The sequence below is a fragment of the Ranitomeya imitator genome, chromosome 4 (genome assembly GCF_032444005.1).
Source record: "Ranitomeya imitator isolate aRanImi1 chromosome 4, aRanImi1.pri, whole genome shotgun sequence".
NCBI lineage: Eukaryota > Metazoa > Chordata > Amphibia > Anura > Dendrobatidae > Ranitomeya > Ranitomeya imitator.
This window is the reverse complement of record NC_091285.1, coordinates 147,404,840-147,416,992: the sequence shown is the minus strand read 5'-3', so window position 1 is coordinate 147,416,992 and position 12,153 is coordinate 147,404,840. Positions and strand designations below refer to the sequence as shown.

At 42.9% G+C, this 12,153-nt stretch overlaps 1 protein-coding gene across 1 annotated transcript in view; it reads right to left on the bottom strand.

The window, feature by feature from the left end:
• The window catches only part of LOC138675621 (ranaspumin-like), a 130,419-nt gene that overhangs the window by 101,506 nt on the left and 16,760 nt on the right, over positions 1-12,153 (bottom strand). The window contains exons 6-7 of the mRNA XM_069764009.1: positions 11,729-11,794; positions 2,903-2,950 (exon numbers count right to left, since the gene is read on the bottom strand). Of these exons, the coding sequence (XP_069620110.1) occupies positions 2,903-2,950; positions 11,729-11,794 (114 nt within the window). The remainder of the gene's footprint in view (positions 1-2,902; positions 2,951-11,728; positions 11,795-12,153) is intronic.

Below are 12,153 nucleotides of genomic sequence, written 5' to 3'. Positions count from 1 at the left end.
ATTGTCCATATATTACAGGGACATGCATATTCTAGAATACCAGATGCGTTAGAATCGGGCCACAGTTTAGTATATATATATATATATATATATATATATAAATATATATAAGAATAAAAAGTCTTATGTGCCCGAAAATCATACTAGTCAAAACTAGCCCAACATAACTCTATCACTAGAAAATAATGATATTATATGATCTTTAAATGAAATAATGAACAAAAATCTAACCTTTGTGGCTGCATATAATATTCACTTTTGCGTTTTCTACCCCACAATCCTACTTCCAAGATAAACATGCGAAAGATATCACGGCCAGACAACTTCTTGTGAAATCGAAACTGGCTTGGTCTTAGGCTGCCGTCACACTATCAGTATTTGGTCAGTATTTTACATCAGGAGTGGAACAATTAGAGGAAAAGTATAATAGAAACATATGCACCACTTCTGTATTTATCACCCACTCCTGGTTTTGGCTCACAATTAATGCCTTAATTAATAGCTATACACAGGGTTACCCTTTAGGATGTGCAAAAATCATGTGTTACACTTTATCATATACTTTACTGAAAAAAAATGTGGGTTGAATTAAAAAAAAAGGAAAATCTGCCACTATTTCTTATTGTCCTTTTACAGCATTTATTGTTAACATTTACAATTTTATATCTACTTCTGGACTTCTCATAGACAATAGACATCCAGGCGGTCCACATTCTGCTCCAATCCTAAATACCACTGCATAGTAGCTGCATTCTGTCATGCTGCCGCGAGAGCCACCTGTCAATCACAGTCAGACTACCCATAGGGAAGGCAGAGATGGTTTGTTAACAACTTTGCCTTCCCGATCACTGTATACAGCTATGCCATTTGTTTGCTGGGTGAAATAAGGAAGTGCAACACCATCTAGAGCCATGGGGTACTCAGGACCGGGTTGCATGGCTCGTAAAGGGGTGGTCACGGCAGCGGTGACCCAATCCGTGGCCCTGGGCACGCGTATAGGGAAAAGGGGGATTGTTCGTGACACGCACCTGTGGTGTTCGGCTATAAATGGCTGACGCTGCTTAAGGAGACCGCTAGGGCTGATGTTGATGCAGCTGGGATGGTTCTGCTCCCCACAGGTGGAGCAGAGCCCCAGGGCTACCAGAACAGTTTATGAGGGATGGTGGACGTTGGGGTGCAGGAATGAGGGTGCAGGAAATTAGTGGAGGACACCAGGACTGTAGTTTCTTTAATCCTAAATTGCAGGTTGAAGGTGCAGTCCGGGGCACAAGTCACAGCTGGTGATGGAGATTCAGGCAGCCTGGAAGCAATTCAGAGTCCCCGTAACCAGGTGGGGTTGGAGGCTTTACTACTGCGCTGTTCTCTGGGTGCTTGGTGCTTTTAGTTCTCTTCAAGTCCCTCTCTCAGTCTGTCCACTAAGTGAAACACTACCTGCATGGCAGGCAGCTTGAGCCTGTTCCAGGTGTCACTCCTTCGTGGTGACTCTGGGCTCTCGTATGCTGCTGTGCCTTTGGGTGTCAGTTGGGGCCAGGAGACCTGCAATCTCTTGTCCTCTGGATTTGATTATGGGGCCTGAAGTTTCCACACAAACATGGACTCCGGTGTCCAGTCTTCGGCGCTTAGTCCTGGGGTGAACTCAGTCGCAGCTCCTATCCCCCAGATTCTCCTCACTTCTTGCCTCTTTGTCCTTCACTTTCTGCTCTTTCACACTGAACTGAACGGACTAACTCCACCTCCAGACCAGAATTTATCAGGGAAGGTCCCCTGAAACTGGGTTTAGAACTCCACCTTCTAGTCTGGAGACAGGAAAGTGAGGGCATGTAATGTGAAATAAATGAAAAGTAAATAAATATATCACAGGAACAAAACAAATGAATGAAAAGAAAAGTCGCTGTCAATCCAAATGGTTGTCATTAGCCCCAACCCTAAAGAAAAACACGCAGATATGTTAAAATAAATGTTACAGAAAGGAATAAATATGTTAACATTTATTTTAGAGGTCCTTTGTGGCAGAAGAAAAGCAAAAGATGTGAAATAATGTGAAAAAGAGACACATATTTCCTATACTAAAAAATAGTATGAAAAGAACAGAACTTAGGCTTCCCCCATATCACGAAAAAAAAAGAATAAAACATTATCTGAATACCCGAAGTAAAAAAAAAAAATCAGCTCTTTAAATTGCATGTATAGAAAAACTCCAAAAATATGCCAGGTCAGAATGGGGGTTAATGGCTTAGTACTGAGCAAAATATTGATTGAGCTATGCAATTGTTCGTGTCTTTTGTTCTTTAAGAGGTGAGCTATTGGTACAACTTTGATAAATGCAATTTTTTATAGGTTTTTATTCTATTTTTTTGTTGTCTATTTAAATAGTTCGGACTTTTAAAGACATGGCAATACCATTAGGATGCAGTCAGATGGCCATATAAATCAGACCAAGATCAGAACCCAATGCATGGACTGGCTGGCGGCTTTCTCGACCCGAGCGCAACAGCGTTTATTTCTATGCAGCTATCACGCTCAGTTCAGGAGAGCCGCCGGATAGTACGTGCATTGTGCTCCGTTCTCGGTCCGATTTATTCGGCCGTCTGACTGCGCCCTTATGGTAATTTTTTTTTTGCTTTTTTTCATTACTTATTTATTTAAAATATATTACTTTGTGGCATTTTATATTTATGACAATACTATACTTTTATATTTCAGTGTTTTATCCTGTGCTCTTGTATAAAGCTTTGCATTTGGGTAACCCTGGCTGCTATGACAATGTACCACCTCCCTGTAATCGCACGTCAAGTGGACCGATGGGATGAAAAGGGGCCTCCCCTCTTTGTGTAGCAAGTTATTTGTTGTGGTCACTATTGCAAAAGTAAAATGATATAGAGAAATTAATTTCACTTCATACCAATCCGCAGAGTGCGCTGAAAGCTGGTTTATCGAGTCCAGACTTCTCCTACATGTCAAAAGAAAAAATTACAAAGATGTGAAATGATGCCAAAACAATAATCAGAAAAACTCTCATAAGTAATTGATAAAGACAATTTTTTTTTTCAGTTAGCTAGTCACCACTGGTCCCAGACAGCTGCGTTCTCACGCTCAGCTCTGTTTGTTCCGGCTGGCATGATGAGCTTTCACATCACTGATTTCACCACTCACCAAAGCATTCGGATCGTCACGGGACATGGGCATTAAGGTATTATCGGTGTAAAAGTAAATATTATTTTCATCTGAAATGGGTAAACAAGGGTATGGGAGTGTTTATTTCAATTAAAGGATGCGTTTCCATTTATGAAGATCTTGGGCCAGGTGATTCAATATTTTTTGCACCCTTAGCTGAAATTTAATTGATACCATTTTGGGGTAGATGCCACATCTTGATCGTCTGTTATTGCATTTTACTGCAATGTTGCAGAGGTCAAAAAAATTAAATTCTGGCTTTTCTATAGTATTCTCGTTACGCCATTTACCGATGGAAGTAGTTTACTTTATATTTTGATATATAGGACATTTCTGAACATGGCAATGCAAATATGAGTATTTTAAATTTTTTTAAATTGTTTTATTTTGAATAGGGCAAAAGGGTGATTTGAACTTTTGTCTTTTTTAATTTTTTAGATATTTTAAAAACTTTTTACTTTCTTCAATAGTCTCCTTGAATTGAAGGCCTTTTATGTGTAGCATAAATCATGATCTCCTATGAACGCCGACCGTAGGAGATTTGCATTCACAGGCATGGGGGTCTTTTGTAGACCCCCAGGTCTTATGATAACACATCGGCACCTCGCAATCACATGACAGGGGAGCCAATCACCATGTCTCATGAAGTGCTTCTGCCCGGCGCATGCTAAATATCGCTGTCAGAGATTGATAGCAGCATTTAAGCGGTTAACATCTCGGATCCACCCGCTGCTGTTAGAGGCACATGACAGCTGATAAGATCAGGTGTCATGTACAAGAAAAGATGTAAGAAGGAAGACCGGACTGCAAGCGCCTTGTGCCCAGTGACTGCGAGTACCGTGCACGTGCGCAGAAGAGAGGGCCGGATAAAGGACAGTAGCTTGTGGCGCTCTCTGCCATCTATTAAACATCAGCCCGTGTGGAACCCCAAATTGCTGCAGCCCTGTTTGCTTTGGCTGCACAGGCTCATGGACTAGGGGCTCAACGGGTAAAACCAGAGACCGCCAGTTGCCGCCAGAAGACGGATCATCGTTTGAGGGACCTCATCTGTGGGCATCTCCCCAGCCATTGCCGGTGCTACACCCCCCACGGGATCATCTGCAGTGGAGGAACATAAAGGACATGATTAGTTTGATAATTGGACTGTTATTATTCTGCACTTGCTTTTAACCATTTAATCAACTGCCTCCCTGCAAGGAGTTCATCTACCCTATCAATTAAATTGTTAAATTTGTTAACCCTTACTCTGCCTCCTTTGCGTCACTGCATCCCGCAACCTGCTTACACAAGCTCAGCGTCAGAGCTCGTATTGAAATGAAAAAATGAATGACGCGCACTCTGTTGGGATATTAGGTGCAGGCTGAACCTGGACAGAGTCCAGATAACATAACAGGAAAAGAGTAACAGTCGCACTCAAAAAGGTTCTTTGCTTTTGCAAATTAGTGTTCAAATTTATTTACAGTACACCCCAGAAAAAGATAAGTGACACGAGAATGCGGTAACATTTCGACCCGGATCCGGGTCTTTATCAAACCTCACTCATGCCTAAGAAAAGAACGGCCAAGGGGCTGCAGCAGAGGTATAGAAAACAGATGCCCCAGCTGAGGCTATTCCTTGTAGCAGGTTGGAGCCGACTGTGGTGGTGTGTGTCACTTATCTTTTTCTTTGTGGTGTACTATAAATAAATTTGAGCACTAATTTATAAAAACAAAGAACCTTTTAGAGTGGGGCTGTTACTCTTTTCCTGGAGCTCGTATCGAATGAAAGGACATGAACTTAGATGTACCTATACATCAAAGTCGTGAAGGGGTTAACTAAAAGAACAAAACTTCACATAACTATATGACAGAAGTTTTGATCGAAGGTGGACTATGTAATCACCAACAATTGCTAAAAAGATCAATTAAAGCATTTAGCTGGGTGCTGTGGTCCTTCATTTCTGATAGGCTTGCTCAACTTTCCACAGAGAGAATAGCTGGCTGTATACAGGTTAAGGCCTCACTCCTACTTGTGTATAAAATCGGCAAGTACAATGTGATAAACAAATTGCATTGCACTTTTACCAATGTTATTAAATGAGTCAGTGTTTATCTGCGAGTTTTTCCTCAACTGTAATCGGATGAGACTCACCAATGTAAGTCTATGGTGAGAAAAAGAAATCAGATTGCACAGAGATCATGCGTATGCTGTCCGATTTTTATGCACACATCTCAAAGAAACCAAGAAATTTCATCATTCAAATGCAGTAAATTCACAGCCAGAACCCTAAGAATAGAAGGGTTTTTAGCTTTGTTTTACCTAATAAATAAACAAACAATTTTAAAGAATGATGTGAGGGCCCCCCTATTTTTGATAACCAGCAAAGGTAAAGCAGACAGCTGTGAGCTGATTATTATTTTGCTGAGAAGGTGTTGATGATAGCTGTGATTTGTCAAAAATCACAGCTGGCATCAAGCTCTAGGGTTATTAACCCCTTTCTGACTTCGGACGGGATAGTACGTCCGAGGTCAGAAGCCCCGCTTTGATGTGGGCTCCGGCGGTGAGCCCGCATCAAAGCCGGGACATGTCAGCTGTTTTGAACAGCTGACATGTGCCCGTAATAGGCGCGGGCAGAATCGCGATCTGCCCGCACCTATTAACTAGTTAAATGCAGCTGTCAAACGCAGACAGCGGCATTTAACTACCGCATACGGCCGGGCGGCCGGAAATGATGTCATCGCCGACCCCGTCACATGATCGGGGGTCGGCGATGCATCAGGATGGTAACCATAAAGGTCCTAGAGACCTCTATGGTTACTGACCACCCTGTGGTCGGCGCTCACAGCACACCTCCATTTCTGCTACATAGCAGCGATCAGCAGATCGCTGCTATGTAGCAGAGACGATCGTGCTGTGCCTGCTTCTAGCCTCACATGGAGGCTATTGAAGCATGGCAAAAGTAAAAAAAAAAAAGTTAAAAAAAATGTGAAAAAAATAAAAAAATATAAAAGTTTAAATCGCCCCCCTTTCGCCCCAATCAAAATAAATCAATAAAAAAAATCAAATCTACACATATTTGGTATCACCGCGCTCAGAATCGCCCGATCTATCAACTAAAAAAAAGCATTAACCTGATCGCTAAACGGCGTAGCGAGAAAAAAATTCGAAATGCCAGAATTACGTTTTTTAGGTCGCCGCGACATTGCATTAAAATGCAATAACGGGCGATCAAAAGAACGTATCTGCACCAAAATGCTATCATTAAAAACGTCAGCTCAGCATGCAAAAAATAAGCCCTCAACCGACCCCAGATCACGAAAAATGGAGACGCTATGAGTATTGGAAAATGGCGCAATTTTTTTTTTTTTAGCAAAGTTTGGAATTTTTTTTCACCACTTAGATAACAAATAACCTAGTCATCTTAGGAGTCTATGAACTCGTACTCAAGCAGTGAATAGCCAGGCCTTTCCCCGGGAAGGAACAACCACGGGAAGGGCAGCATCCTATGAAGGAAAGCCACCTATGCCAAGCATGGTATCCATCCACAGACAGCTGTTTCAGGGTTTTTGCCCCTCATCAGTGTGGAGTAGGAATCTGGCTATTAGGAGCAGTGCCTAGTAAAAAGGCTATAAAGGCACAGATGATTGGCCTCGGGGAGACCAAAACATCCAACACCGCGGAGACACCATCACGTGTTTCTCAACCCAGTGATTCCAGAACACTGCCCCCATCCCTTATGGGAAATATGCAGATGCATGTAAAGAAGCTGCGGAGACACCATCACGTGTTTCTCGACGCAAGCAGTGAATAGCCAGGCCTTTCCCCGGGAAGGAACAACTACGGGAAGGGCAGCATCCTATGAAGGAATGCCACCTATGCCAAGCATGGTATCCATCCACAGACAGCTGTTTCAGGGTTTTTGCCCCTCATCAGTGTGGAGTAGGAATCTGGCTATTAGGAGCAGTGCCTAGTAAAAAGGCTATAAAGGCACAGATGATTGGCCTCGGGGAGACCAAAACATCCAACACCGCGGAGACACCATCACGTGTTTCTCAACGCAGTGATTCCAGAACACTGCCCCCATCCCTTATGGGAAATATGCAGATGCATGTAAAGAAGCTGCGGAGACACCATCACGTGTTTCTCGACGCAAGCAGTGAATAGCCAGGCCTTTCCCCGGGAAGGAACAACCACGGGAAGGGCAGCATCCTATGAAGGAATGCCACCTATGCCAAGCATGGTATCCATCCACAGACAGCTGTTTCAGGGTTTTTGCCCCTCATCAGTGTGGAGTAGGAATCTGGCTATTAGGAGCAGTGCCTAGTAAAAAGGCTATAAAGGCACAGATGATTGGCCTCGGGGAGACCAAAACATCCAACACCGCGGAGACACCATCACGTGTTTCTCAACGCAGTGATTCCAGAACACTGCCCCCATCCCTTATGGGAAATATGCAGATGCATGTAAAGAAGCTGCGGAGACACCATCACGTGTTTCTCGACGCAAGCAGTGAATAGCCAGGCCTTTCCCCGGGAAGGAACAACCACGGGAAGGGCAGCATCCTATGAAGGAAAGCCACCTATGCCAAGCATGGTATCCATCCACAGACAGCTGTTTCAGGGTTTTTGCCCCTCGTCAGTGTGGAGTAGGAATCTGGCTATTAGGAGCAGTGCCTAGTAAAAAGGCTATAAAGGCAGAGATGATTGGCCTCGGGGAGACCAAAACATCCAACACCGCGGAGACACCATCACGTGTTTCTCAACGCAGTGATTCCAGAACACTGCCCCCATCCCTTATGGGAAATATGCAGATGCATGTAAAGAAGCTGCGGAGACACCATCACGTGTTTCTCGACGCAAGCAGTGAATAGCCAGGCCTTTCCCCGGGAAGGAACAACCACGGGAAGGGCAGCATCCTATGAAGGAAAGCCACCTATGCCAAGCATGGTATCCATCCACAGACAGCTGTTTCAGGATGCCCTTCCCGTGGTTGTTCCTTCCCGGGGAAAGGTCTGGCTATTCACTGCTTGCGTCGAGAAACACGTGATGGTGTCTCCGCAGCTTCTTTACATGCATCTGCATATTTCCCATAAGGGATGGGGGCAGTGTTCTGGAATCACTGCGTTGAGAAACACGTGATGGTGTCTCCGCGGTGTTGGATGTTTTGGTCTCCCCGAGGCCAATCATCTGCGCCTTTATGAACTCGTACTGACCTGGAGAATCATAATGGCAGGTCAGTTTTAGCATTTAGTGAACCTAGCAAAAAAGCCAAACAAAAAACAAGTGTGGGATTGCACTTTTTTTGCAATTTCACCGCACTTGGAATTTTTTTCCCGTTTTCTAGTACACGAAATGCTAAAACCAATGATGTCGTTCAAAAGTACAACTCGTCCCGCAAAAAATAAGCTCTCACATGGCCAAATTGACGGAAAAATAAAAAAGTTATGGCTCTGGGAAGGAGGGGAGTGAAAAACGAACACGGAAAAACGAAAAATCCCAAGATCATGAAGGGGTTAATGGAAAGGTGTCCATCAGACACCCCCATTACTAACCCAGTAATTTAAAATAAAACCCCCCACACAAAAAAATACTTTATATGAAAAAACACTCCCCGACACCCACAAGACACTCCACCGACAACTGTGCTCGGAGAATTAGTTTTTCTTGCCGCAGCTGAATGATTTACATCTGTTAGCCACCATAAGTACATGTGAGGATTCCCTAGCAACCAGGAAACCCCCACATGTACTTATGCTGGCTAACAGATGTAAATGATTCAGCTGTGGCAAGAAAAACTAAATCTCCGAGCACTAAAAAAATACTCGGAGGACCCCTGAGCATGCTCGAGAAATCTTGAGTAACGAGTATATTCGCTCATCAATAGTCATTACTAATCCCAGGGTCTAATGCCAGCTTTGATTTTTGATTAATCACAGATGACATCAACCACAACTACCATTACCTCGATTGCTCTCCACCAGGGCAATCTGGAAGAGGCTTGTATTTTTAAACTGGGAAGAGCCCAATAACCAGAGACCTTCCCAGCCTGATAATATAAGTCCACAGCTGTCTGGTTTACCATTGCTGGTTATCAAAAATAGGAGGGGCTACCCATGTTGTTTATTTATTTATTAGGTTAAACAAAGCTAATCATCCTTTAGTGCCACATGTAGGGAGGCTTGTGAATTTATATATTCTACAGGACTTCTATGTATCTATCCATCTATCCAACAATCTTGAAGGAGTTCCCAGAGATACTTAGAACTTGTTGGCCCTTTTGCCTTCACTCTGCAGTCCAGCTCACCCCAAACCATCTTGATTGGGTTCAGGTCTGGTGACTGTGGAGGCCAGGTCATCTAGCATAGCACCCCATCACTCTCCTTCTTGGTCAAATAACCCTTACACAGCCTGGAGGTGTGTTTCGGGTCATTGTCCTGTTGAAAAATAAATGATGGTCCAATTAAACGCAAACCGGATTGAATAGCATGCCGCTGCAAGATGCTGTGGTAGCCATGCTGGTTCAGTATGCCTTCAATTTTGAATAGATCCCCAACAGTGTCACCAGCAAAGCTCCCGCACACCATCACACCTCCTCCTCCATGCTTCACGGCGGGAACCAGGCATGTAGAGTTCATCTGTTCACCTTTTCTGCATTGCACAAAGACACAGTGGTTGGAACCAAAGATCTCAAATTTAGACTCATCAGACCAAAGCACAGATTTCCACTGGTCTAATGTCCATTGTGTTCTTTAGCCCAAACAAGTCTCTTTCGCTTGTTGCCTGTCCTTAGCAGTGGTTTCCTAGCAACTATTTTACCATGAAGGTCTGCTGCATAAAGTCTCCTCTTAACAGTTGTTGTAGAGATGTGTCTGCTGCTAGAACTCTGTGTGGCATTGACCTGGTCTCTATCTGAGCTGCGGTTAACCTGCGATTTCTGAGGCTGGTGACTCGGATAAACTTATCCTCAGAAGCAGAGCTGACTCTTGGTCTTCCTTTCCTGGTGCGGTCCTCATGTGAGCCAGTTTCTTTGTAGCGCTTGATGGTTTTTGCCACTGCACTTGCGGACACTTTCAAAGTTTTCCCAATTTTTCGAACTGACTGACCTACCTTCATTTCTTAAAGTAATGATGGCCACTCGATTTTATTTACTCAGCTGCTTTTTTCTTGCCATAATACAAATTCTAACAGTCGATTCAGTAGGACTATCAGCTGTGTATCCACTAGACATCTGCACAACACAACTGATGGTCCCAACCCCATTTATAAGGCAAGAAATCCCACTTATTACACCTGACAGGGCACACCTGTGAAATGAAAACCATTTCCAGTGACTACCTCTTGAAGCTCATCAAGAGAATGCCAAGAGTGTGCAAAGCAGTCATCAAAGCAAAAGGTGGCTACTTTGAAGAACCTAGAAAATAAGACATGTTTTCAGTTGTTTCATACTTTTTTGTTAAGTATATAATTCCACATGTGTTAATTCTTAGTTTTGATGCCTTCAGTGTGAATGTACAATTGTCATAGTCATGAAAATACAGAAAAATCTTTAAATGAGAAGGTGTGTTCAAACTTTTGGTCTGTACTGTATACCAACTTAATCCAAGCTCAATCTTTCTGTTTTTTTTGTATTCTTGCATTCTGTGCAATCCGAGGCGTGGCTCCCTTTCCTGAGCATGAAATTACATGTAAAAGCTTCCCTAGACTGGTATCCACTGGTTGGGACCTGGTCCTTTTGTCTGCCCTTATTCACACACTGAGGTCAGCTTTGACACATTGTTAGGTTTTTAATATTAGACAGGGTAGGACCTCCCAATCAGAGTCATCTTGTCGCGGTGGAATGGCTTTTATGATATTTTTGATCAAAAACTGTATTACTAAGAACCCTAAGTTATTTTAATGCACTTTTGCGTTTTACGTATTTAGTTACAGCAGGGTTTTTGATCATTTTGTTTCTTGTAAGTTTTGTACGCTTTATGGCCAATGTGAACATACGTTTATGTGCTGCATGTATACCAACTTAATCCAAGCTCAATTTTTGTGTTTATACTGGCAGAGAAAAAGAGATAAAATATGGTGCATTATTTAAAGAGAACCTGATAGCTGATAAATGCTGCCTGATCCGTGGGCAGCATGCATCAGGCACTTTCTGTATGACCTCACTCAGATATGTTTGACTCTTTAACTCTGCAGCATTTTAGTGGAAATGTACTTCAAAAAACTCTGTGGACCCAGCTATTTTGGAGACTAGTCGAACAGATAAGTCCCCTGCATGCTCTCTACATCCACTGTCTTGGATTAACAGGTCTCTACCTGTACATTCATTTTGGAGAGCTGTCACTCTAGGGCAGTGAGCGGGGAGAAGCCGCCACGGACCCACCTGTCTGACTAAGGTCCTGCACGGTTTGGTGACTGGCAGACTGTCAAGGTTATCTTCATGTAGCTTATTTCAAGAACTTACTGGCAAATAAATTATGCTTTTTCTTTATTTCTAAAAACTACAACAAATACTAGTGATGATCAGAGCAGTGTTATAAATATATGTGCTCGCATAATTTATATATTATGTAATGACTTACCAATATAGGACGTAAGATCTCAACAATTTTGGAAACTGTAATTGCAACAGGCTCTGCAAGATTTTCCTAAAATCAAATTATTATTTAATAGCTTTGTTTGATTTGCAGAAAATTATAAGGATTAGATCCATTTCATTCATATTTTGTCACTCTCCATAAGGAGAAACGATACCCCTTAGACCCCAGTCCAGAGCCTCTCACCTAGCCAAATTAGTTCTCATGCTTTGCACTGATGAGGGCCAACAGCCCGAAACACCGTGTCTGCGAATTGAGATACTGATTTGGCTTTTATCCTATGTCATATTGCACGACTCATTAAAGAGTTGATTGTGACTTGTAGGATGGCTACTTCCAACAGGTAGTGCTATAGATTTAAGTCCTCTTTTTCTCAGAAGAGGCAATTTGCATATTCATATTTTGTGGCA